Genomic DNA, 27,499 nt, shown 5'->3' on the forward strand with positions numbered 1-27,499 from the left:
GGGTAGGGGAAGAAGTCAAAATCTGGGGGGGTGGGCATGCGGGGCGCATATTCAACCAAATCACTCCTCCCTGACAGGGACGAAGCCGCAAGGCCACTTAAGAACTTCCCCAAACTCTGAAATATACTGCAATAACATTTTAAGGGATTAAAAAGCAGAACACTGACTCAAGTTTATTTTTCAGATGTGAAATAAAACATGATCCTCCTCTGTAAAAGTACCCTCTGGTAATACTGGAAACTTAACATTTAGGGAGTTGTATAACCTAAAGCGATTTCTTCAGTGTTAACACAGAGAAGCCAGATACAGATACTACATTTTTTCCACAGGGTTAAAGTTTTACTTACCCATCCAATTCTGCTTCTTCATAAGTAAATATGAAGATAACTGTTTCAATCTTAAAATACGCCTGAAGTATAAGATGTTATTTCCATAATCCTGGTCCTCAAATAGATGAGTCAGGCTTGATTTTATTAGAACTACCAACACAGGCTCCTTACGTTACTTCAGTGAAATCGTCTCCTATACTGTATAAAGTACTCCACAGACAGTTAATCGTCTGAATCCCTGTCTGCCGTCCCAAAGACTTTATCTATAATTCCAGCCGTGACAGATTACATTGCACACATGCCTCTCCAGGAGAAAAACCAATGTTAGGATAAACAAATCTAAAACGAAAACTTTATATACAACAGCTTCACCCAGCCTCTGCACACACTGGAGCTCTGGCCCTTGGGCCTTACTGGTTGAACTGCAGGGAGCTTTGGCCTTCTACTCCCAGCCTATTAGGTCACCTCGTTTCTATCTTTTACTCAAGGTATTTGCTCCAAAGTATTTATTGGGTGCCTAGTACTGAGCTAAATGCAGGAGATTAAAAAATTCCCTACCAAAGAGCCTGTGTTCTGCTAAAGCTCACAATCTAGTTTAAGCCAAACCAAGTTCATTTTTTTTTAAAATTTATTTATTTTTTGCGGTACGCGGGCCTCTCACTGCTGTGGCCTCTCCCGTTGCGGAGCACAGGCTCCGGACGCGCAGGCTCAGCGGCCATGGCTCACGGGCCCAGTCACTCCGCGGCACGTGGGATCTTCCCGGACCGGGGCACGAACCCGTGTCCCGTGCATCAGCAGGCGGACTCTCAACCACTGCGCCACCATGGAAGCCCAGGCCACGTTCAGATTTTTAAAAACACATAATATTTTTTATTTTAAAGTCACCTTTGAGACATAACTTCCATACAATAAAACCCATTTTAAAGATGCCGAGTTTGCTGGGTTTTACTAAACATTCACAACAATGAACTACAAACTCCAATCAGATTTAGGATATTCGTTACCCTCCCAAAATTGCCTTACCTCCTTTTCAGTACTGCCCCTCCCCCTACTCCTTGGCAACCACGGGTTTGCCTTCTGTTGTTGCAGGTCAATTTTGCCTGTTCTAAAATTTTATGTAAATGGAATAGTGTAGTATGAACTCTTCTGTGTCTGGCCTCTTTAACTTAGCGTATTTTTGAGATTTATCCATATTGCTGTGTGTATCAGTGGTTTCTTTTTTCTTATTTGGCAGTATGAATATGATTTGTTTATTCACCTACCTACTGACAGACAATTAAGCTGGTTAATTTGGGGGTACTGTAAATACCCACAAATGGTGCTATAAACATTTGTATACAAGTTTTTGTGTGGATGTATTTATTTCATTCATTCCTGGGTTATACCCAGGAGAACTGTTGGATGGGGAGGTAAGTGTATGATTATAAGAAATTGCCAAACTGTTTTCTAACATAGTTTTATCCATCTTACACTCGAACAGGCAAAAAAATGTAAAAACCATCTTAGGTCACAGTCACAGTTCATACAAAAATAGGTGACAGATCAAATCTGGCTGTAGTTTGCTGACTCCTGCTCTAGAGTTTTCTACATATATAATCATGTCCTCTGTGTAAAAGGATAGTTTTAATTTTCCTTTCCAATTTTTGTGCCCTTAATTTCTTTTTCTTGCCTTACTGTACTGGTTAAAATCTTAGCGGGAATGTATTCACTCTTCCGTCATTAAATATAATACTAGCTTTAGGTTCTTCATAAATGCCCTTTATCCAAGTCTGCTGAGAGACTTCATCATAAATGGGCATTGACTTTTTAACAAATGCCTTTTCTTTATCCACTGAGATAATGATGTGGGCTTCCTTTTTTTTCTATTAATATGGTGAATTATAATTGCTTAATTTTCAAATGCTAAGCCAACTTTGCATTCTTGGGATAAACCATACTTGGTCATGATGAGTTAAATTTTTATATATTGTTGGTTTGGTCTTAGTAATATTTTGTAATAGATTTTTATATTTATATTCATGAGGGACAGATAGTGGTTTAGAGTTTTCTTATCATGTAATATCTGCTGGTTTTGGTATAAGTATAATGTTATATGTACTATTTAAAATTTAGTTGTATTAATATTTCAGGTTCTTCTTTCCTCTATTAGTCTGCTCTTCCTCTTTAAAATATGCAAAAGAATACAAATTTGCATTTCACAAGCAGTTCCCTTGATCAAACTCTTGAAACATACTTACCATAGATAAGTTACTACACTGACTTAACACGTACATTAAAAATGAGTTCAAAGTTCAAGGCAGATTGGTCAGACCCCAAAGGCCATTCTCTAAACAGCGAGCATACCATCCCTGGCTACCTTGTCAGTAGGGAAGTTTGAAATGCTGAGAAATCAAGTGTCTTTTCTAAAATCACCCAGCATCCAGCGACAGAATGAACATTTAAAAAAAAAAAAAAGAAAAAGGCTTTGACTTACTCTAGCCTTGTGCTGTGTGATTCCAACTCATCTCTTACCTTTCACTGCCTGAACTTCGATATTTCAGCCATTTGTGCATATGCTCCACACTTATTTTTCTCTCAATCCATAAGTCATACCTCACTGCTTTTTATTCATAATCTGTGCCTCAATGCTCCCCCGGCTGGGTTTTTTTTTTGGTTTTTTTTGGTTTGTTTTTAATGCTTATCTTCTATCCACCCAGCTCAGCTGTCTGAGAGGGAATCTTTTTCTCAAAAGTGAAATTAGGTTGAATTTGACACCTTACTTGTGCTGCCAACCGCTTACATTTTTTGGCTCATGCCCTATGCTACTATTTTCCCAACAAATATTTCACTTTGTTTCCTTTATACTGAGGTCAACTGAACTCCCAAATATCTTGTGACTACTTAGAAAAGGAACATTCCAAAAAGCATCAGGTTTTAAATATGCAGTGCCTTTTGTTTTTGCCATCTAACCATCTTCACTTAAGCATCTTCTGTTTGTAGATTTCTCTGAATGCAGTAATAAAAATGGTTTTCATAATCTTTCAAGGAAAGTGAAGCAAAAATCTGAAGAAAAATGATGTCTGAACAACAACCAAAAGAAACCCAAAACTATATGAAAAAACAGATTGGGGAAAGAACTTCACTAAGTTCTTTGGGCCAAGGAATCTACAAAGATTGACATTTGAAATCTTTTTCTTATTCATTTTATTTAATATTATTTTGAGTATCTCACATAGAATTCTCTACTCAAACAAAACTCAGTTCAGATAAATCCTAGAATAGTACTACAAATTCAGCATACATTTAAAAAATAATCTGACAGCCTAATGCAGAGTTTGATGGGTAGAATCCAAATGTCAAAAGGTATTTCAGGTGTAAATGACTGAAGAGATAATCAAGTTAATCCGAGTTTACAGTTCATTTTTTTCAAGATTAAAACCAGCAAGAATAATCCAGTAACTACCTCAACCAAAAAAAATCTTCTAATTTTTAAATACTCTCAAAGGTATTGCATATAAACCTTTTTTGATTGATCATGAGAGAAACTATGTGCAGGAGAAACTGAGTCCTGGGAATTACATGAAGAAAGCAATCATAATTCTTGGCATAAATGCCAAATGTAGAGATCTTACCTTCAAAGAGTTTTTATGAACATTAATTAAATCATACAATGCACTTGTGAAGTTTTATCAATAGCTTACAGATAGGAAATTCTATGGTACCAGCTTTGAAACAAGCATGACACTAGGTGGTAAATATTCAGATATACACGTAACACACACACACACACACACACACACACACACACACACATAAATGAATAGCTATGACTGCTCATGGATATGCCAAATAACTACTGGAAGCAAGTTTAAGTAAGTGTGAAGATTATGAACTGAATGCAGGTATTATTAGGAAAATCCTAACTTCTGCATCTGCTTAAATCCCATTATGGTTGTGCTTTGTTACTACAAAAAGCATTAAGTTCATGAGATTTTGTTAATGCTCTGCAATGTACAACAAGGGCACTTGCCCTCCAGCAATTTACAACTTAAAAGAACAGACTTACCCATACCTCAAATTTTTAAAACTCTTCTCCACCTCCCTTTCTTTGAACAAAAACAACAGGAGACAGTGCTGCTGGTAGGCTTGTAGGAAGAGCAAAAAGGACAAAGCTGAGAAAGCAGGAAAAGGAAACAGCTGTTAACATGAGAGTATACAGAGAAAGAAAGAGGCGGCCTAGGTGCCAGGTGAGGCAGCCACGCCCCCAAAAGGGGAAGCAAAGAGAGGCTTCCTCCTGAGGTAAGCAAGCTAATCAGAAGTAATGCTCAACTGTCTTGTGCCCAGTAGCTCCCAACTAAATGTGGAAGTTAGGGCCTGCTCTCTGCCATGCTTAGGACTCAAGACTACAAGTGTTGGGTCTCTGGCATGGTGCATGTGGAAAGGATGGAGCCAGATCTGTAGAAGGTGAGTATCTGGTAGAAGGCAGATCTGGCAGATTTGGTAGAAGGCAGGGGGTGGGGAGTTAGAGGAAGAGGAGGCAGTGAAGGTTCACTCATTGAGCTCCACCTTCCTTAAATGTCACTTCATGGTTACTACTCCCAGTTTGCACCTGCAGGTAAAGAGGGCTCTCTCCTGACATGGCTTTGTGCTCTCCTAAAGTCTGGACAGATGATGCACGTGAACTTATCCAACAGCCGATTATATATGGATAACGAATGTGTGTAGACAGAGTTGGATGGATGACTGAAGGACCTTCTGGCTTCTGGTGGCACGTTCCATTCAGACCGCATTCAATACTCAGTGCAAAAGGAGTCACCAAAGAAAACAAATTCTTCATTACTCTCACTGTCCCCTTATGCAGTTTACATACCATTGCACTGAAAGGAACACAATATAACCAGGACTTTTCCCACTAAGCTGGGGGGTGAGGGGTCGGGGGAGTGAGGTGGGGTGTAGAATAAGATATTTTTGGCAGGGAGAAAGAACAAAATAAAGATTTCTTAACTTGAAAATATTTGAGGCCTAAATTACTCTAATCCTTATTTCTTAGTGCACAATGCTATCAATACATAATACTTCCTAAATGGAAATAACTATATTCTTATTTTGCTGATTATAAGAATATTGTAACAATGTCTTATAACAATTTTTACAAAGTAGAGGATTTCTAAGTGCTTTTAGTCTCATGAGTCTCACGATGCTTTCATGCGGTAGGGAGTCAACTGATTGCTTTTACCCCCATTATCCAGCACACAGACTGAGGCTTGGAATCACCATCTCATGCGGCTGGCTTAGAGCCACAAACTAGGAAGTAGCTTTGCTTCAACTAAGCGTGGCTCTCCTGAAGGCTGGCAAGGGCATAAGCTCGCCACTGGCGGCAGAATGGGATGAGGGTAAGATTCCTGCTAATTGTTTATGAATTGTGTGAACCACACACAGCAACTTAACCTTAACCCACTTACACCTCAGTTCCTCGCATTTCAAAAGAGCTAATCTGTGTTAATTCTGAAATCACAGAGCGATGGGGAATTTAATCAATACACACACTGCCATCACCTGCACAGCGCCTGGTCCAAGTGCTCAGTAAACACTAATTATTATCCTGTCAACAAAACTCTACTTGGCCTCTCTGGTAAGGATAACTAGGATGGGTAGAACTAGTCTAGTCTCTCAGTGCTATTCTCCCTAGTTACAAACTTTTAACGCATTCCTTTCTAAACCTGGCTACACGGATTCTTTATACTACTTAATAATTTTTCATTTCTCCATCACCTTTGAGTAAAGAGCTGTTTCACAGGATTAAAATTTCTGGATATCCAAAGATGATCCTTCAAATGCCAAATTATTTTCTGATTTCAAACACTCCTAAGGTATGATGCTTTCTCCTGACTTGTTAAATAGAATATATGGAACACGCATACTTTTCTAAATGACTGACAATAATAATCTGACTAACGAAACATGCATAACCACAACCATATGGAGGCATCACTAATCCCTGGAGCCTGCCCATCAGTTGTCCTGTCTCCTTCCCTGATGTAGCAATGTCACCTGGTGCTGTCACAGTTCCTTTTGGAATTCTGATCTCCCTCCATCCTTTCTCTTTCCTGCCCTCTGGTCCCTCTCCTCACCTTCCTGCCCTGCAACTCCTCGGCTAAATTTGTACATCCAAAACATATTCTACAAAAATACAGTGACGACCAAATTATATATTGTAAACTAGAGGGAATAAGCTTGAGGGTGAGGGCTTAAAGCCATTTTCATGGTAATTTTTAGTATGTTTCAAAGGGCTGAAGTTGCCAGTGGCCTGACCTCCAAACAAATGTATGTGTATACATGCACACAGGTGTGCATATGTGTGTGTGTGCATGTGCTGTATGTGAATACATTGGGCATTTGGGGGGTAGTTGCTATAGTCAAAACACTTTAAGTATGTAATTTTGCAATTTTTTTTTTTTTTTTTTTTTTTTGCAGTACACGGGCCTCTCACTATTGTGGCCTCTCCTGTTGCGCAGCACAGGCTCCGGACGCGCAGGCTCAGCGGCCATGGCTCACGGGCCCAGTCGCTTCGTGGCATGTGGGATCTTCCCAGACCGGGGCACGGACCCGTGTCCCCTGCATCGGCAGACTCTCAACCACTGTGCCACCAGGGAAGCCCAATTTTGCAATTTTTTAATCTAAGCATACAGATTAAAAATGGGAAATTTTTTTAATTTAAAGAGTTAAATATGATTTAGTCAACAAGTATTTGAGTACTGTACTTACATGCTGGGCATTGTTCTAGGTACTAAGAATGAAAAGTCAAAAAAGGATAGATAACTTTCTTACTCTTATGGGTCAAAATGTTTGAATTAGAAAACTTCTTCTGTTTTCCTAAAAAAGGAATGTTTTAGTTGAGATTACACTTTGAAATTTACTCATTTCCAATTATAAACTGCAGGGGAAGAAGTTTTCAGGTAATAGGGGGAAAATGCTGACAACTGTAACTCTGGAGAGAAACTTGATGACATTATAAAAATACATTTAAATTTGAGACCCTGGGGTAGTATAATTTTTCCAAATGCAGAAACAGAGAAGTAAAGAAATAGAAATGCAACATTCAGGATCTCATAGCAACATTAATTACTCATACTAGGCATATTTAGCAATTTCTATTACTCTTTTACAAGATGGCAATAGCATGAAAAGTTCAATGAGGATTTTTTTAAAATGTAAGCAATATTAACAGGATTTCAAAAATTGGCATATTCAGGCTTAAAGGGAAAACAAACTTAAATAGAAACTTACTGAGAATGCAAGGAAATCAAACTCAATAGCAAAACAACTCAATCGAAAAATGGGCAGAAGACCTAAATAGACATTTCTCCAAAGACATACAGATGGCCAACAGGCACATGGAAAGATGCTCATCATTGCTAATTATTAGAGAAATGCAAATCAAAACTACGAGGTATCACCTCATACAGGTCAGAATGGCCAACATTAAAATAAATCTACAAAATAACAAATGCTGGAGAAGGTGTGGAGAAAAGGGAACCCTCATAGACTGTGTGGGAATGTAAACTGGTGCAGCCACTATGGAGAACAGTATGGAGGTTCCTCACAAAACTAGAGTTCCCACATGATCCAGCAATCCCACTTCTGGGCATATATCTGAACAAAACTATATTTCAAAAAGACACATGCACTCCTATATTCATAGCAGCACTATTCACAATAGCCAAGACATGGAAACAACCTAAATGCCTACAGACAGATGAATGGATAAAGAAGATGTGGTACATATATACAATGGAATACTACCCAGCCATGAAAAAGAATGAAATAATGCCATCTGCAGCAACATGGATGGACCTAGAGATTATCCCATTAAGCGAAGTAAGTCAGAAAGAGAAAGACAAATACCATATGATATGACTTATGTGTGGAATTCAAAAACATGATATAAATGAACTTATTTACAAAACAGAAACAGATTCACAGACATAGGAGAACAGACTTGTGGTTGCCAAGCAGGGAGGGGAGGTGGGGGAGGGATGGATTGGGAGTTTGAGATTAGCAGATATAAACTAGTATACATAGCACAGGGAACTATATTCAATATCCTCTGATAAACCATAATGGAAAAGAATATGAAAAAGAGTGTATGTATGTGTGTGTTTATATATATACACACACACACAAATTACTTTGCTGCATGGCAGAAATTAACACAACACTGTAAATCAACTATATGCCAATAAAATAAATTCTAAAAAAAGGAACCCAAGGAAATAAAATTTTGGTCTATCCTCCACAGCATTTCTTATTTACAAATGTTAAACGGAGAATATAGAAATCAGTGTAGTGATTCTGATTTTGTTCCTTTCTGGACCACCATGAACATCCAGTACAGCTCAGCCCAGCCTAGCGCTAATCAAAAGGAGGGTAGAGTAAGGCAGGTAGAAAAGATGGCAGAGGAGTAACGAGGCCCAGGTGCCAGGGCACCCACACGCTTCCCAAGTACACTGTGGCAGAAACTGCTGTTTGTTGATAAATCATTTTATCCGAACCCATGGCTGTTTCAGCTGGAGCCTGCATTTCCAGTTTTCGGGGCAGCTCACCGTGGCCAAATGACCCAGTTCACGCAGCAGTTCAATGCCTAAGAGGAACAAGCCTCTTTAGACCATGCCCTCCAAAAAGGAATGCATCTGTTCCCCGGGCTCTTTATCCCTCCCTACCTCCTGGCAGGACCTAATGAGACCTGGGAGCTGCCTGACACCAAGAGACAGCAACCATGCAGCAACACTGCCTTGGCAGCTCCGGACCACTACTCTCTGGAATGTTTCATGAGAGAGAAATATATTCCTGTCTTGTTTAAGCCATGGTATTTTGATGTCTCATTGTTTACAGCAGCTAAACCTGAAGCCCAATTAACACATATTTATGGCAGAGCTGAGTGTTTTAGTGCCTAGTTGCCTCAGCTCCTATTTTGAAGCTTAGCAAGCATATTCTGAACATCTTTACTGGGTTGGAAGCATCTTCATTGGATTATGCATCTAGAGGGCGGGAATCATGTCCTCTATTCCTCTGAAACTGTCTAATACAGGGCTGATTGAAGGAGGGGAGGGGCAGGAAAATGACACAAGTTTAAGCTAGACGCTTTGGCGTCTGAGAGTCCCCTGGAATTAAATCCTTTGTCAATCCCTGGATTCTGACCAGATGTGTGAACTTGAGGAAGTTCAGTCATCCAACATATATCAGTTGAGTGTCTATTATGCAGCAGGCCCCATTCTAGGAACAAGGGCTTCTGCTATGGACGACGCTGTCTACACTCTGGTAGACTTAAGTTTCACAAACTCTCTAAGCCTCAGCTGCTTCATCTGTAAAATGGGGATAATAATAGTGACAGACTTTTAGAACTGCTGTGAGGATTACATGAGGTGACACATACAAAGTATGTGAGTCAGTGTCATGCACACTGGTACTCAATAAATGTGAACAATAACTAAGAACTGTCAGTAATTTGTGCCTGGTACAGATACTAACTGCCACGGCATCAGAGCACTGTTTCTTAGCACCAAGTAAGAAAAGCAAGTGAGGAGTTGCTATTTCCTATTAGAGTCTCATCTCTGACATCTGTTTGATAGGAATTCTAGACATGTCTTACAGATAAATAAGGGCTTACTAAATACAATATATATTACAGACCACGTGGGGCCTAATATTTAAAATTGAAAATATTAAAATTGTTCAAGAAATAATTCCTTTTCATGAACTTATTGAAGGAAATGAGTGGATTCTTCGCAATATGATGGTCTGACAATCTCCTTTAAGGGGTTGGGGTTCAAAACAGAGCACTGCCCACCCCCCCGTGATGGCTGCAGGACCTGAAGCACACCAGATTGCTTCAGCGCGTCATCCTGCACTGAGTCAGAATCTACCACTTCAAGCAGTCATGGCTCATATTCTCAAAACAATTAATGGCTTCTTGGATCCAACAGAGAGTTCTTTCAGAATAATCGTACTACATTATTTTGGACTGCAGAATGTTCAAATGCATTTCAGGTAAGGACGAGTCCTAAGGCAGTCTTTAACAAGAAAAAGGAGGTGCGTGTGGGATTTCCTCAACTCACCGAACAAAACTGAAAGATTGGGAATTAAAGATTTCTGGTAGATGAAGATGAAAAACAAACTTAATGCTCTGCAGGAAACAAAGAGCAATAGAGTAAACAACACTCAACACTGGTGGGTGGCTTCATTTTGCTGTGGCCATTTCAGGGGCAATTAGATCTAATGCCAGTTTTATCACTAAAACCCCAAAGACAGAAAACTTCAGTATTTACAAAACACCTGAGACAGCTCTGCTTCTAAAGAGGGGCTTGATCACCTATTAAGTACCAAGCACTTTATTAGCATTTTAAAATATAAGACCTATACCCTACAAACTGGGCATTGTTGTAATTTTACAGAGGAAACAGGCGATGAGAGGTTAAGGGGCTTGCCCAATAGCATAAAGCTCTTTGTGGGACTCTGGATTTGAACCCAGGTCGGCCTGACATCAATGTCTACATTCTTCCCATTCTACCAAGAAACTACTGAATTCTTTACAAGAGTACAGTGAAACTCTCCAAGAGTTCACTGATGAGTTAGGCTTATCAGATTATTACCATAAATAGTAACAAGCCTAACATTTAAAAATATTCACTATGGTACAGTGATGTCCTCAGGACAAACTGTAGCCCCCCCAGGGCTCTGTGTGCCTCTTCTAGAGGGTCTCAGGGGCTGGCTGGCTGGCTGTGAGGATGCCCTTGCTGAAGGGCTGATCGTGACTGGCCTGCCCAGCAGCGCCCTCCGGAGCAGCCAGCTAAAGGGAAAGGGAGAGAGCTGGGCTTCTTTGGCTCAGTTCTCCTGGTTAACGCCCTTGTCCTTCCCCGCCTGGCTCTCAGGTGGCCATTTGACATTTTTCTGAGCTGTAAAGGTGCTTGACCTTCCAACTTGCCAGTACTAATCTGCTACGGGAATCAAAACCTGTACTTGGGAACATGGTTTTCTCAAGATGTTTAAAAACCTATTTTGGGTAGTCAAAATGCTAGCTAAAACAGTCACAGAATACAAACGGGATCTTGTACTTTGCAATATTTTGTGGTCAATCTACTCTATTTTGTTGTGCACTTCTAGTCCGCCTGGGATAAAGGATTTTGAAGCTGGGATGTTATTTTCCAGACACAAGTATTGTATTGGAAATGGCTCCATATTTTTTGCATAGTTCTAGTCATAAAATAAGACAGTCTTAATTACTACATTTACTTCCTTCTGTGTAGGAATATATCATAAGGGAACACTTAAGAGTCTACCGACGTAAGCTCTGCCAGTTCAAATAAATCAGTCAGAGTGGATACAATTGGGTTTGGATTGCATCCAGGTTATGGAAGGCAAGAACAGATTAGAGGTATGCACCATCGCAGCAGTGACAAACTCTCAACTTCTTTGTAATAGCACCAGTGTTTCTTCAGGCTTAGACATGACTCACTAAAGCTACATTTTCAATGAAATATGAAATATTGCTGGAAGCACTTAAAAGCTGGAAAATATAATCATGTCAGTACAGATGCTTCGCTTCCTACCCCCCAAAAGAGTGACATCATTTTGAGAAGTAGTCAGTCCGCTGTTACTAGGCTGTGGGGTTGGAGAGGTGGATGTCTGCACAAGCAAAGGAAGCCCAAGTGTGGTGTGGTCCTGGTTAAGATGCAAGGACCACCGTTTCACTTCAGACACAAACATCCATTTTTGAACAAATCTCTTATGACTATCACTTTTGGACAGAATTGATTTTTCTAATGGAAGGGAAAAAATGGTCAGCTATAAACTTTCATACACATGTCATGAGGAAACTTTATATTTTTTTTACTTTAGATCTATATCCCCCTCCTACTCTGTTTTTGGGGGAAGGGGCTTCTTACTTCCTCCCTCACCATCCCTAGGTAATGAATGTGAGTTTGATGTGCACTAGTATGTTTGTATTTTGTTCCCTACTTATTTTCCATGAATACACAAACATTTCCAACAAATATATTTTCAACAGGTACTGAGAGCTGATTAGTACCAGACACTACTCTAAGCTCTGGAATATAGTGGAAAGCATCCTTGCAGTTTATATCCTGCAGTGGGGCAATCCAAAAAAATGGGTGTTTGGTACACTTCTCTGCATCTTCCTTTTCTTACTTAATGATACTTTGTAGAAAAGCCCTCCAAGGCAACTGGTAAAGATATATCTCAGGAATCTCTTAACTAGACTTCTGAATATACTATGTAAAGATATCTGCAAAGAGCTGGATTTGCAGAATTACTGTAAGATGACACAACCATATCTCCATGGATCCAGACAGATGTTGGCTCCTCCCATCAGCTTCATCGGCATTACGCCGTAAGGGCCCTAAGGCATATAACCTCTGCCTGGTCCTCTGGATGGAACTCCTTCAGTGGGCCAGGTCTCAGCCTTGGCCCTTGCCTTTGAGTATTCTTCAGTTTGGATGCAGGTCCTTCCCAAGTGGCCCCGGGCTAGAACATAATGCTTCCACAAGCTTTCTACATATCGTCTCAGAGATAACAACTGCAGTGAACCTTTACTGAGTACTCACTATTTTAGTAAGATTGGAGCCATTATCCTCATTTTACAAATGAAGACACAGAAGCCTCCATCTGAAGTAACCTGAAGTCACACGGCACAGCCAGGGGTAGTCATGGGAGCCCCTGCTCTTAACCACTGTGCCGTGATACCCTATCTGAAGACTGCCATCACAGCCATGCTAAATTTTCCATTTCAACCATGAGTTATCTGACAAATGTTCCACATCCTGTAACTTATATACACTTCTTTCCTTTCCTTCTCTGTCAACCTTAGTCTATGGTAACCTTTTATTATTATCTTTTGGAAAACTTCAAAAACCTCAGCCAGATTACTTTATGGCTTTAGAATTTTTATTAAACATTACATGATTTTTGTAAGGAAATTTGCAAAATACAAGGGAGAAAGCCTGAAGATACTTACTCAACATTTAGGAGTGTCTCTTGTTTTTATTAATGAGTGCACATGCATTTGTTTGTGTGTATGTGTGTGCACACACACAGATATGCATGTATTTCTATAGCAAATTTGTACATATATGGTTAGATGCCTTATTTTTTCCTTTGTATTGTTAAGTTTTCCTGTCATTAAAAATTCTTTAGAAGTGTGATTTATTTTTATTTTTTTTTAATTTTGTGGTACGCAGGCCTCTCACTGTGGCCTCTCCGGTTGCGGAGCACAGGCTCCAGACGCGCAGGCTCAGCGGCCATGGATCACGGACCTAGACGTTCCGCACCATGTGGGATCTTCCCGGACTGGGGCACGAACCCGTGTCCCCTGCATCGGCAGGCAGATTCGCAACCACTGCGCCACCAGGGAAGCCCTAGAAGTGTGATTTTTAAGCTGTGCAAAGCCCATCATATTTGTGTACTACTGTTATGCAATCGTTCTACTTGTATTGGACAATCGAGTTGTTGCCAATTTTTAGATATTATAAACATCACTAGGACTAATATTTTTGTGTTAACATTTACTATTTCCTTAGACTGGACACCTAGAATTGGAATTATTGGACCAAAGTGGTTTCCAAAATGGTTGTGCCAATTTACTCTCACCGATACTGCATGAAATCGCTAACACCACTATGCTCACACCGTTTTAATCTTTAACTGTTGCCAATATGAAAGGCAGATATAGTCTCATTATTTTAATATGTATTACTGCAATTACTAGTCAGCTAAAAATATTATTTCATATGTACATTAGTTATTTATATCCCTTCTTTTGTCAACTGTCTGTTAATGTCAAATACTTCTTTTCTGTTTTTCCTTTCTCATTTCTAATTACTCTGCACAGATTTCATTCACTTTATTCACTCATTTGATAGGTACCTACTAAACTTCTGTCGATTACCTTGTCCTGTGCTAAGGACACAGTTCTATTCTTCATAGTCCAGAATACCTTTGGGAATTTCCTTACAAGACTTTTCTAAGTGAATATATATCTTAACATAACAAAGATGATATTACCAACACTGATGTTTTAAACACAATTAAAGCACTCATAGATCCAACAAAGATAAAAACATGTATAGGAATTTGTTCCCAGCTCAAACTGAAGTTTTTTTTGTTTTTTTTTTTGCAGTACGTGGGCCTCTCACTGTTGTGGCCTCTCCCATTGCGGAGCACAGGCTCTGGACGCGCAGGCTCAGCGGCCATGGCTCACGGGCCCAGCCGCTCCGCGGCATGTGGGATCTTCCCGGACCGGGGCACGAATGAACCCATGTTCCCTGCATCGGCAGGCGGACTCTAAACCACTGCACCACCAAGGAAGCCCAAGATGTCTTTTTTTTTTTCTTTTTCTTTTTGTCTGTGCAAATCCAATAAGCCAACAAACCATGACTCAAAACATTCAATATAAGTTTATAGGTGGCAAAACATCTTAAGTGCTGGGACAATGAAAAATGCCACTAAATGTCTAAATGATGCCCTACCATTGACTGGGCATTCTCCCTGTGGAGTATCTAAAATATGTAAGCAGTTTACCTCCTATTATCAAGAGTGAATCAGAATAGTACCAATGGCTAATAGGGACAGTCACCAGAGTAATATATCCATCTGAACTACCTGAAGGAGTATATAGATTGGGGACCATGAGAAGCAGGAAAGCACTGGAGAAGAACTGCAAAATCGAATTGATAGCACATAATAACCCTTGATTCCTGGTTTGGAATCTTAATTGAGTAAGAGATGATGCACTAGTTACTTTATATCATAAATTTCTCATCCTTGAGTCTTAAATTTGATTACTCTCTGAAGGGAACACATCTTCAACTATTGAAGGGTACCAGGGTACAAGAGAGAACACATTTCATGAGTTCAACACATTCAACATGAGTTGAATGTCTGAGAGTATCTTTTTCATTCTTCACACATGGAAGACAATTTAGCTGGGTATAAACCTCTTGGACTATAAGCATTTTTTCCCCCTCAATACTCTAAACACAATTGCTCTACACCAAGCTATAGCTATATGTCAGTCTGATTTTACCTTTTGCAGATAAACTATTTGTTTAATCTGGATTCTTGTAGAGTCTTTTTCCCCATTAACTTTGTAAATACAAAATTTTGTCAAAGTTATTCCTAGACAGGTCTCTTTTCCACAGGTGATGCCTGTAATATGCTGACCCCTTCAAATCTATATACTCAGGACTTTATTTTCTGCTTAGAAAATCTGTTCTAAAATTATATTTAAGTATTGCTTCTGCTCCAGTTATTCTAAAATATTTCTCAGGAACATCCACAATGCTTACGGCAGATTTATTCTCTATGACCTCCATGTCTAATGACATCTATCATATCCTTTTTCTTCTCTTCCTCTATATTCCAAGATAACTTCTCAAATAATCTTATCAACATCAGTGCTTCGATTTTCTTCTGTATCCAGTTTTCTCTATTGACTCCACTGTAGATTTTAACTGTTTAGTATGCATCTCTAGACTGTAACTGCCTGGATATGAATACCAGATGCCCTATTTATTAATTGTGTAAGTGTGGGCAACTTACTCAACTTTTCCTGAGTTTCCATTTTCCCATTTGTAAATGGGGGTAATAATAATAACTATCTGCATAATTCAAGGTTTTAATTAAAATCTTTTCTAAAATTTTTCATTTGCTTCTGGTAGTAGTAGTGGTGGGGGTGATGGTGGTAGAGAGGGAAGAGACAGCAATCTGGTTGTATCAAAAAGCTGGCAAGCCCAATAAAAGCAATGTAGGGTCTTTGTCCTTAGAATGGAAGACCTAGCACAGATAATCCACTAACCATTCTTCTCAATCCTGTTCGATTGTCCTTATAGTAGAACTCCTCTCCAACTCTGACAATAGGGTGAGTGTCTTCAGGGTTTTTAATGGGAACTCAAAAGAAGTTTTATCAAGGGTTACGAATTTAAAAAATAAATTCAACCAAATAAAAGTTTTGCATGCATAAAGTATTTTGCATGAATAAAATGTTTTCCCTATTCTATAGTGCAGATCAAATAAACTAAGTGAAAGAGCATTCTGTTCAGTATCCACAGCTATACAAATATAAATTTCATATTCTTACCTACAGACCATCAAATCTTCTAATCAATCAGCTGAGAATAATGCCAACAGCAGCAATTACTACGATATTTTTCCACAAAATAATTTAATAAGAATTCACTTTCTCATTATACCTTAACTAAAAGAAAAATCAAGATCCTGCCGTTCACTGTTTACATTACAGAAAAAACAATATTTACCTTATTAAGAAACAAATGAGAAAATGGGTGCAAGAGAAAAGCTCCAGTAAGCCTGCCCCCTTCCAACAACTGTCGCTTTTAAGCAAGAAATATATGAGGTAGCTAAGGTCGTGAGTGAAAAAAGGAGGTGCCAATTTATTCTAGACTTGGGCAAGACAGGTTTACTCTTTTAGTAATAAAACAATTCATGAAAATATTTTGCAAAGGGGAGAAATGATGGTTTATCTCAACTTTTGATGCAATTTGTAAAGGAACAACAGATGCAGAGATGCTAAATATAGAGGAAATAGTAAGAATTGATTCCCCCAGAATAGCTTATTAGAAGGCCATATGCAGTGGCTGAGGACTTTTATCTTGATTTAAACTTTAGGAATGATTTTAGGAAAACTTATAAATCAGACATATGCCTATTACAGTAGATAATACCACATGATGAATACTTTTCTGATGTCGTGCTGCTTTATAGGAATTTTCATATGTAAAGGTCTACAAATTAAAATACAAGTTTGAAATGACTAGGTCTCCAATTTTTAAAGGAAAATTAAATTTTCTTTCAAGAGCCAAGAGATTTCAATTCTACGAAAACTATCTTTCAATTTATGATAGCCATTTTCATATCTGAAATATGATTTACATCGAATTTAACTTTATAACATGCATTTATCTTCATGTTTCAATAATGTGTTCTTTCAATTTGCTTGCAGAGTGTTTCTATTATTTTCAATCCCTATATTATTAAGGTTTCAGTGCATAAAAACTCTTAAGATTCTATAAGCTAAGACATAGATTTATCTTTGCATTACTTGAAAAGAACTTTACATTTTAAATAATTTTTCTTAGGAACGCCTAAAATGAAATAATCAAAACCTAAATTACTTTGCTGAGGTACAAGTAGATCCGATCACTCTGGAAAGAATACACGCATAAAATAAAAACAGATGCAGTAAGACCGTATGGATCCCTTTCTGCAAAAGTAACAAAAACGGCAATTTAGAAATTGAGAACACAAACATGAAGACAGCCTGTTTCGCTATCGCTATGGAGTAACTTTAGGGTTATTCCTGAGGGAAAAAGTATGTTTCTGAAGTATTTTTCTCTCCAGAAGTGACTCTAAAAAGAAAAACAATCATTCAGCGTAGAGAATTCAACGCTGAATAATCCTGTCACCCATTTAATCTCATCAATCAGCAGTCACTCATTTCACGTTCAGTAGCATATAGTTTGCACGTACAGGGGAAAGATTATTCCATATATTCATAATTTAACTCTGAACAGGAATTGTGAACTGAGTTATTCAACTGAAAAGGAAATTATTGTTTTAAACATGGAAAGTCGGGGTTGACTTTAAGTGTTAATAAAGGAAAAATATTCTATTGCTTTCAAATGTTAACCAAAGGTAAAGCTAATTCAATGGTAAAAGTTAAAGTTAATAATGCCTAAATTAACAAATTTACATAAAACCGACATAATACAATACATATCTATAGGCTGCTTAACTAAAATAGGGGGCAAAAGTACATATATTCTTGGATTTTGTGGTTCCAATTAATGAATATTCATTATATGCCAATTACCACACATAAAAATATACAATAAGGTTTGTGACTGCATTCTTCTGAGGGTAGAAACTGTATGAAACAGACCATCTTCATAGGTCTCCTTACCATCCCTCCCGACTCTTTCCTGGGCAGTCTTTGCTCACAGTAGGCTTTCAATCAATATTTTTTTATCTAGTTAAAAGCCAGTGTAAAACAACTACAGTGGGAGAGTAAGCATTTTTACATTCTTAGTTCATTTACCCAATAAATACTTTGGGGGCACCTACTATGCATATCATGTCTGCAAGTGTAATTCAGCTATATGTGAAGAGCCAGACAGAATCTGTTCAAATTCCTGGAATTTAAGAGCTCTTCAAGAAAAACAAAGTAAAATAAAACAAACCACCTACGGTGTCAATACACCTAAAAAGAGGTCTCCAGTGGAATCAAACAGAACAAAAACTCAGGTATTCAAAATGTATGCCTGGGACATGTAAGCCTGGGAACTGTGCTCACAAGTCCAGTTGATCATTCATCAGACTACTGGAAAACATGAGCAGATGTAAAAGTGTACATGCTTGTTGTTAGCTAACTTGGCAATCTAAGGACTATTTTTCTTTTTTTGTACACTCAAATACTGAATAAATCTGTTGGCTATACTCTTTTGTATTGTTTAACCACAGAGATACTTGAAGCGCGGGATACGCTACACATCATTAACACATGGAAGAGAAACGTTAAATTTTGACCATGTCACATGCAACTTAAAAGGACTGATCTCTTGAGAACCAAGCATCAGTGTTAAGAATTCTTGAATCCAGGTCAAAGACTGTCACAAGACCTCTACCACTTGACCTCATTTTGAACCTGATTTCCATAATATTAAAGAGGTAAAGCTGTGAAACTTGATGATCCCACAGAAGTCACTAAGAAAAGATCCAATCTTACCTTGTGTTTGATGACGCAGTTCAGGCACAGAAGACTTCCCTATGCATTACACAATAATTACAATTGCCAGGATAATTCAGTTACCAAGAGGAAAAATTACTAAGTTACTAAAAGGAAAAACGTGAAGCTTCAGGAATTGTACTTACAGTACAGTGCTTTTAGCTAAGCTACAAACTGTGCTTGTTTACAGCTGAAGTAAAAATTCTGTCTTCTGCATGTGGTTGAGGTGTGTCAGGGAGAACTATTTCATTGTAAATAAGCTTAGGGGCCAAATAAAAGGAAGTTGCAAAGGCAGGTGTACAACAGTTGAGCTGTTTCGGTTTCAGAGAAATAAAGTAAATAATTGTACTGGAATCTGTTCAGTTCTGGGCATTCTGCCATACAGGAAAGGGTGTGTAATTACTGAAGCTAACATATCCACGTAAAAATGAAGTAATATCAGTAGGACACAGTTGGGCTCCAAATTTCCTTTTTTATCTTCAAAAATTAAGGATCTCTAATGACTCATTTCACTCTGTAATATTTAAATATCACTTAAACTAATAGGGACACACTGAAGGTAGAATTGTAATTTTCACAAAGTCAGATACTATCTTGAGAGGTGGTATTCTCTTTGAAAGACTCACAAGTGAAGAACAGTGCAATTTTCACTCATCAAAGGTAACAAAAGAACTACACACAGAATCTAATTTAGGACTTCACCAGAGTAAGAGTAAAATTAGCAATGTTTTACCAAATCTATTCTTTGCTTACCATTTCATGCTACCTGGATTGGCCTCAATCTTAAATCTGGATTCCAAACTTCTTAAATCATAAACCAAAAATAAGAGGGTGTGGTTTGTGGGAGAACAATGGAAGTTAGAGCACCTAGGGAGTAAGGTCAAGTTCAAATAGGGGTCTCAATTATTCAAGAAACTTTACAACAGAAGATGAAAGAGTGTAATAAATATTACATGTGTGATTTTATAGAATGTAAATCAACTTGCACCTTTATAGAGCTATGAAAAGTATTTAACCCTATCCAGGATTGGCCATATGGTCTTTTAGAGTGTTTCTACAATCCAGGATGACGTTCTATTAATTATAAGACTACTATATACTTTCCCAATTGATAGTAATAGCCTGCTCGGGGCCCTTGGCTCACTGCTTCCTTGAGCCTGTGAAGTTAGCACGCTGACACATCTAAGTTGCAGGGGGTGGCAGCGAATTTCTGGATAAGTCAATGTCTTATCAAATTCCAATTCCTCTGTATCCAAAGGCGTGCTGTCCATTTCAAGGACAAATCAATCACTTTAGTCTAAGGTTTTCACAAGAGGAGGCAAGGCTCTCTGAGGGCACCACATTTGGCCATATTTCTTTTACAAGATGTTAAGCTAGGCACTAGATTATTCTCAAGGTAGCCTGAAAACTATCAGGATACAAAAAAATGTGTTTCCACCATCTATATTCATCTTGGACTCCCGGATTTTCATTAGGAGTTGAGCTGAACAGTAGAAGCTGCCAAATGATGATCCTGATTACAGCCAGCAACCAACTGGTAGCTTAAGTTCAACATACTTCCTGTAACTTTACGTTCGAGTCCAAGGATCACATTACTTTGTTTTTCCCATGGGCTTTTTATTTCTCTTAAAGTACAATCCTTAACTGAAAGGCATTTCTTCTGTGATTACCTGGTATACATGAGGCCGGTGGATATTTTGTGACATCACCGAGACAAACCACATCCTTTCCTTCCCTACACTTAATTTTCAACTAAGTTGGACAGATAGAAGATGGAATATAAATTTATTTCATATTTACAAAACACCTATGCCATTATTTGACCATCCATATGAAATAAAATTTTTGTTTGCTCCATGTAGAGATCAGATTTAATTTCTAAATCAATAGGATATAGTGCAATTCAAATTGTCTTAAAGACAAGAATGTACAGCTGGGTAACTAGTTTTCTAAGTGCTGTCTGTGAGATTCTCTTGCTTAGTAATGTTTCTGTGAATGTGGCAACAGATTCCATTATCCTCACAAAACAGCCAGTTGGTGACAAAGTGATCTGATAGTCAGCATTATTTATCTACTCCTTCCTTGAACAATCATTTATTGCAGCTCTAGTATATTCAAGGGCCCAGGCGAGGAGTGGCCTGTAACATGTGTGTGAAGCAACATATAAAACACAGCTCTATCCTTAGGTAGGTTTTTATTATATCATCCAAAGGAGCATATGATAAGAGTCACAGCCGTGGTATAAAGTGCTAAAGAAGATCAGGAGAGAGTTGACTTCAGGCTGGGGTGAACATGGCTTCATGAAAGAGGTAGCACTTGAACAGAAGTAGGTTCCTTCTTTCTATCTGCAAAAGACCAAGGACTTTTTCTATAACTGCACATGTATGCATCTATGTGACTGACATCAATGTGAAAGGTCATCGCTTCATAAAAGAGAGAGAATATGAATCTCAGCATTTTGTCAAGAAATAAGGAACAGCTTCCGGCACGGGAGGATCCTAGGGAAAGTGTGGCCCAGTACAGGAAGATTTCATTGTTCCTATGACATCCTAAATCCAATTTCAAATATTAACAGACTAATGATTTGTTAACAAGACTGCTACTGGTCACTTCCTTTCCCTACTACTTACAATGAATTACCCAGGGGGAATTCATGTGAAGTATTTTAGTGGCTTGATATAATTTACAAGAAGAACACAGACTCCTCCTCTCAAAATTCAGTTGCATGTTGAAATATATTACTTTCCACTTCTTTAACCAAGTGTCTTGACATTATGTTTGGGTTGTACTACATCAGCATGTTTATAAAATTTATTTTCACATGCTCCATTTCTTATAATAAATACATAAAGCTGTTTTAACTGGTGAGACCAGTATGGTGAAGTTTGGAAAGTTTAATGTCATGCAGAAGTAAACACTGTCGCAACATAAACATGGCTAAATATTCAGAAAGTTTTTGTCTTCATATCAGTATCCTGAAAGAAGTGTCACTCAATCCCTATAGATACATATTTAAAAGTAAAACCACCAGCTTCTCTTAAGGAGGGCATTTTCTTCTTATGCAGAGATGACGATAATAGTAATATTAGGCTTTACTATGAGCATTTACTAAGTGTCAGGCAGTATAAAAATTTTGCACAGGTTAATTTAATGTTTTCAATAACTATTATTATCCTCATTTTATAGATGAGAAACTGAGGCACAGAGAGGTTAATAATTTTCTCAAGATCACACAATAAGTAGTAGAGCCATGATGGGAACCCAGCCACATCCCCCCTTGCACTAAAGGGGTCTCTGTACCCGAACGAAACATCCTTCCTGATAGATGGCTGCCACCAAACAAGGTCTGTTCCTTGAGATCAGCAGAGCTGATCCTATCACCTCATGGCTATGAAAATGAGGCACCCTTTTTTTTCTCCTATAATTACACATCCCACCCAAGAATACTGCTCTTTTGATACAAAACATGACCAAGGACATAATCTAAAATTAACTATCATTTGAGTCTAATGCAACTAAGAACTGATATTCTGACTAGTATTTTAAAATCAAATATATAAGGTAAATAGTAGTTAACTTTCTTATTCCTAGCTAACTTTTCTGTGCTCTGTCTCATTTGACAGACAAAAATGAGTGACATATTTCAGGAAAGTCTAAGAAATTTTTACTATGGAGAAATTAGAGTATCTTGCCTGGTACCACAAAAATCCTATGGGAACTAGAGTTAGCTATTTAAAATCAGGCAAATATCTTGGAACAAGAGATAGATATGGTGTCTTGGGTTGAATGATTAAAGCACTGAGTAATGAACACTGACAATCTTAAAAGAAATTAAGAATGAAAACTGTAAATGTATATTAATGGACTCAAATTCTTAGAACAAGAATAGATGAGTATCTCTTCCCACTAACTAAATAAAGTGGGAGACATACGATAATTCTAACAAATATCTGTATTTTTTTTTGGTTACCTCGAGAAACCAGAACCCCTTTTGCTTTCTCCCACAAAACATCCATTCAGAATTCTATTCTTTACCAAAAGATAAAATTTTGAAGTCATCTGAGGCCGTCAAGGAATTACAGGGCAAAAATCATGATAGGTTTCCAATTTTCTTCAACATGCAGGATTATCTGGTTTCAAGGTACAAACACAAAAGTTCCTGTTGCTATGCCTACTGAACACAGTTTCTGGTCTGAAGTTAGTTCTGGGCATTTTGATAAATTTACCATCATGTTTCACCAAAACGCAGTACAAGCTAAGAGCCGCAAATAAATCAGAGCTGTTTCATTTTATAGCTCCTTGGGTCAGATCTCAACAACTATGAGAAAAGAGTCCTTTTTTCCTCCCTAAAGGTGACAGAAGCTTAGATAATCTATAGTTTAGTGGAAAACAGAAACAGTACTGACTCTAATTTTCTTGTGTCTTCTCAAATTCCTAGTTTGTGAAATGTTTAAAAACTTCAAATTTCTGTGAGGAATGAAAAAATATTTTGACAGCTTGCTACTAGGGTAAGTTGTGAAATCATTTTTTTCTTGAAAGTACAGCTCTAATGGCTGACACATCTCCTAGTTCTAGAGCAATCTTTCATACAATACTCAGCTTTAAGTTACAGCAAACAGTAAAATAATGAAGTTTTCAACATGCCTTCATTCTTTGTCATCATTACTCATTTGAGCTGCTGATACTGATTTTTCAAAAAATAATTCCAGCCTATATTCAACATCTAGCTTGTATCTCTTGAGAAAAAAAGACCAGTCACTTAATCATAAGATCTAAAAAGAGGATTTTACTATTAGATTATCACCAACAAAATAACCCTCACGGAGGGCACTTTTTGTCTGCTTGTTTGTTTTCTGAGGGAGGGGGCAGAAAAGTCTCCCTGGAGCTTTACATCTACACTCACCTTATTAAGCTTTTAAATCTTAAACAATTAAAACCAGTAATCCCAATTTCTCTAAGCCCGCCAGATAAAAATCTAATTTAGAAGGCTACTTGGGTTTGAAGGATAAATAGTATTAAGTGCCTTTAAAAAAATCAACATAAACAGGACATTTAAGCAAACTGGCACAGTGTGACAAGTTTTAGAACATTAGCTCACAAAATGAGTATACTCTGATTCAGACAAACACAACAAATAGAGCCTTTTATCCAAAAATCACTGAGACAACCCTATGTAATACCTATGTTAAAACGTTCAACAGATCTAAGGATATCACAGGCCTCAAGTTGCCAGAGTCCTGACAGAAAAGTCAGTGATGTGAAACACGCTTTATGAAGCTTGGCGTGCATGCACACACTCTGCAAGGTGAGCGAGACAAGAGACACCGATGACCACCGATATTGTCCTTACTTGCAGACGCACAAGTATCCTGCATGTTCCGATTCTGACTGGCACCTGGAGCGGCTCTACCTGCCAGTCATCCCAATGTATTCAGGGATGTAAACACCTTATAATTAGAAAACGTGAAGGCGTCAAGGACGTTAGACAAATTGAAAACACATCGAAAGATTAATTTTTAAAGGCATTGAAGAAATAATTAATTGCAAAGTCTAAAATCAGAGGATGTACCTGCTCCTTCACGGAAGCTAGAATAGTGGTGGCTGTGGTCTCGGGTTCCATGCCTGGGCCAGTGGGGGCAGCTTCCTGGCGGGTCTGTGGTTGCCCCTCCTCCACCAATGAGGCCTGCTCAGGAGCTGGCATTCCTCCTGCAATCAAGCAGGCAAAGGGTTAACACTTTCTCCTCCACTCCTGGGCAGGAACAGGCAGGGGCTGAGCGTTTGCAGATGGTTCCTAGGAACTACTACAGATTCTACACACCATGATCACAACACCATACGGCTATCTGATTTCTAAAAGGCAACATCTAGGGCCAAAGTATAGCTAGTACTACCAAATACTAAAAAATAACAATAGAATAAGAATGATAATAATAAACACTGAGAAAATACTTAAACAACATCATAGCAAAAAATGATGTGAAAAGGGTTAGGGAAGAGGACTCAAAAATATACTGAGGACACTAAGGCTGTTAGATGCTATAAAATCGCTCAATTTTCTAAACAGTTAACCATTAAGTAAATATGATTTTCTTATCACGAACAAAATAACAACACTCTAGATTGCTATACGGGTCAGTTTTCAGAGAAGTGTATGCACAGGAAGACACCTATGAACGTGCAAATGCTTTATGATTATAGAAGAGGCTTATTCAACAGAAGAAAAAGGGGTTAAGACTTATGAAAGGCTTGAAAATAAGCAAAATTCTGCTGTATTTAAAAGAAATGCAAGGCATTAATAACCAGCAATAAAGATAACATTGGTGGAGTATTATAGCTAGCTTGGTTTCCTTAGAGGAACCTGATTATGCAAAGATGACAATGGCTATGGAGCTGGTGTTGAAAGAGAATTTATTTTTCAGGACCATAGCTTGTGACAAATGAAATGGGTTCTTGGCAGGAGATGAGGTGCCTCTCCTAAGATAAACACATACTAAGAGTGGTATGTTTGCCGGGAAACTTATTGATCTGATATGGACTTTGTATAAATTTGCAAAAGATGTGAAAAAGGTGTAACCTAAAATGTTGTAAATATTTTAATAACTTGTTTACCTGTCAGTCTCTCTGCCTGTTTCCTCAAGAGTAGAGTCTACCATACCATGAGACTAGCCTAGTGCCTGGCATATAATAATAGATACTCAATGTTTCCCAAATAATTGAATACATGAATGAAGGACTGACTGTCTCTTCCATGTCTCATTACAGTCATTAGGCAAATCTGACCAAGTGCTATGATGCTCATGAGACCTTATTTGTTCAATGCGTTACCCTGTGTACTTGTATATGGACATTTGAGACCATAAATGCTGTTTCTGACATTCCTCTTTTAGCTTTCTCCTAAAAATGACTCTACTGTTGGATTTTGATTTCTTATCAACTTCCACAATGTTCATTTCTGTAGGATGATCTGGGGATTTTTTCCCATTCCATCAAATGTCAGTATCAGCTTGCTGTTTACTTCCAAACTCATAGTCTATAAGACAGGGGAAGATGACATATCACCTGAGCCTCCATCTCATTCTTTACTCTCCTGACTTCCACATTAGTGAAGATGGGGTTAGGTTCCAGGTTGCCACCAGTGGTTACTTTATTCCTACAATATTAGAAATAGACAATGGGTCTGATGAGTTTGAGCATTTTCCCCCAATGGGACTCTCCATGAGGAGTTCTCATGCCAGCTCTAGCAGGTATATTCTTTTTAAAACAATTTTTATTTATTTTTATTTATTTACTTTTGGCTGTGTTGGGTCTTTGTTGCTGCACGCGAGCTTTCTCTAGTTGCCGCGAGTGGGCGATACTCTTCATTGCGGTGCGTGGGCTTCTCATTGCGGTGGCTTCTCTTGTTGCGGAGCACAGGCTCCAGGCGCACGGGCTTCAGTAGTTGTGGCACATGGGCTCAGTAGTTGCGGCTCGTGGGCTCTAGAGCACAGGCTCAGCAGTTGTGGCGCACGGGCTTAGTTGCTCTGCGGCATGTGGGATCTTCCCAGACTAGGGATCAAACCCGTGTCCCCTACATTGCAGGCAGATTCTTAACTACTGTCTAGCAGGCAAATTCTTTATCACCCGTTTCTGTGGGGCCCAAGGCTGGGGGTGCAGCCTCATCTGCAAGGAGGAGAGTCTCCTCAAGGACAAGTGAGAGGAGGACCTTCAGACTTGGAGTAAGTGGCTCCAGGATCAAAACCTAAGTGCCTTGAACACGAGCCACCCTTTCCTCACTTACAAAAATGGCTTACTAATTCTTCATACAACACCATGGAATGATCTTTATGGCAATCGTTATTTTTTAGTATGTATGTTGTGTTGAGATATAAAATAGTACACTTAAAATATCATCAACTGGATAAAATAACTGTATTCAACCAGTGCTCATTATGTACAAGGTTTAAGGTCTATGAAGAAAAAAATGTCCCACGAAGATCTTAGCTTTGCATTTAAGGCTAGTAAAGATATGAAAGCACTCTATGCCATTGAAAAACTACACACCTTAAAATAAGCAGGTGGGTTGCAAAGAACAAAAATGTTACTATGCAACAGTGAAACAAATAATGCCAAGAAACAAAAATTTAAAATATCAAGAGTATAATACCATGAAATAACCAATGTGTAAGAAAAAGAGAAGCAAAATTTCAGTGAACAAAGAGAATTTGAAATAGAGAGAAACAGAAACATCACTGGGGAAGTAATTATTCTCTACTAAAAATAGGAGGATCCTTACTGTTTAAAGAAAGATACTAAATTATATTTTTGTAATTACATTACATCACTGTGAGTATACCATACTTAATTTCATACTATTTATTTTTTGATGACTGTCCAGATC

At 38.3% G+C, this 27,499-nt stretch overlaps 1 protein-coding gene across 8 annotated transcripts in view; it reads right to left on the minus strand.

Moving 5' to 3' along the window:
* PKP4 (plakophilin 4) overlaps positions 1–27,499 on the minus strand; it is a 251,832-nt gene that overhangs the window by 143,598 nt on the left and 80,735 nt on the right. For 7 of the 8 annotated variants that reach the window (XM_082657879.1, XM_082657875.1, XM_082657876.1 and 4 more), the window contains exon 2: positions 24,692–24,828. In XM_082657879.1, coding sequence (XP_082514005.1) covers positions 24,692–24,823 — 132 coding nt within the window. In that variant the 5' untranslated portion in view covers positions 24,824–24,828. Of the gene's footprint in view, positions 1–24,691; positions 24,829–27,499 lie in introns of those variants that run through there. The other variant, XM_082657878.1, reaches the window with a different exon arrangement.

This window comes from Grampus griseus (genome assembly GCF_964374135.1).
Source record: "Grampus griseus genome assembly, chromosome: 7".
In the NCBI taxonomy this organism is placed as follows: domain Eukaryota; kingdom Metazoa; phylum Chordata; class Mammalia; order Artiodactyla; family Delphinidae; genus Grampus; species Grampus griseus.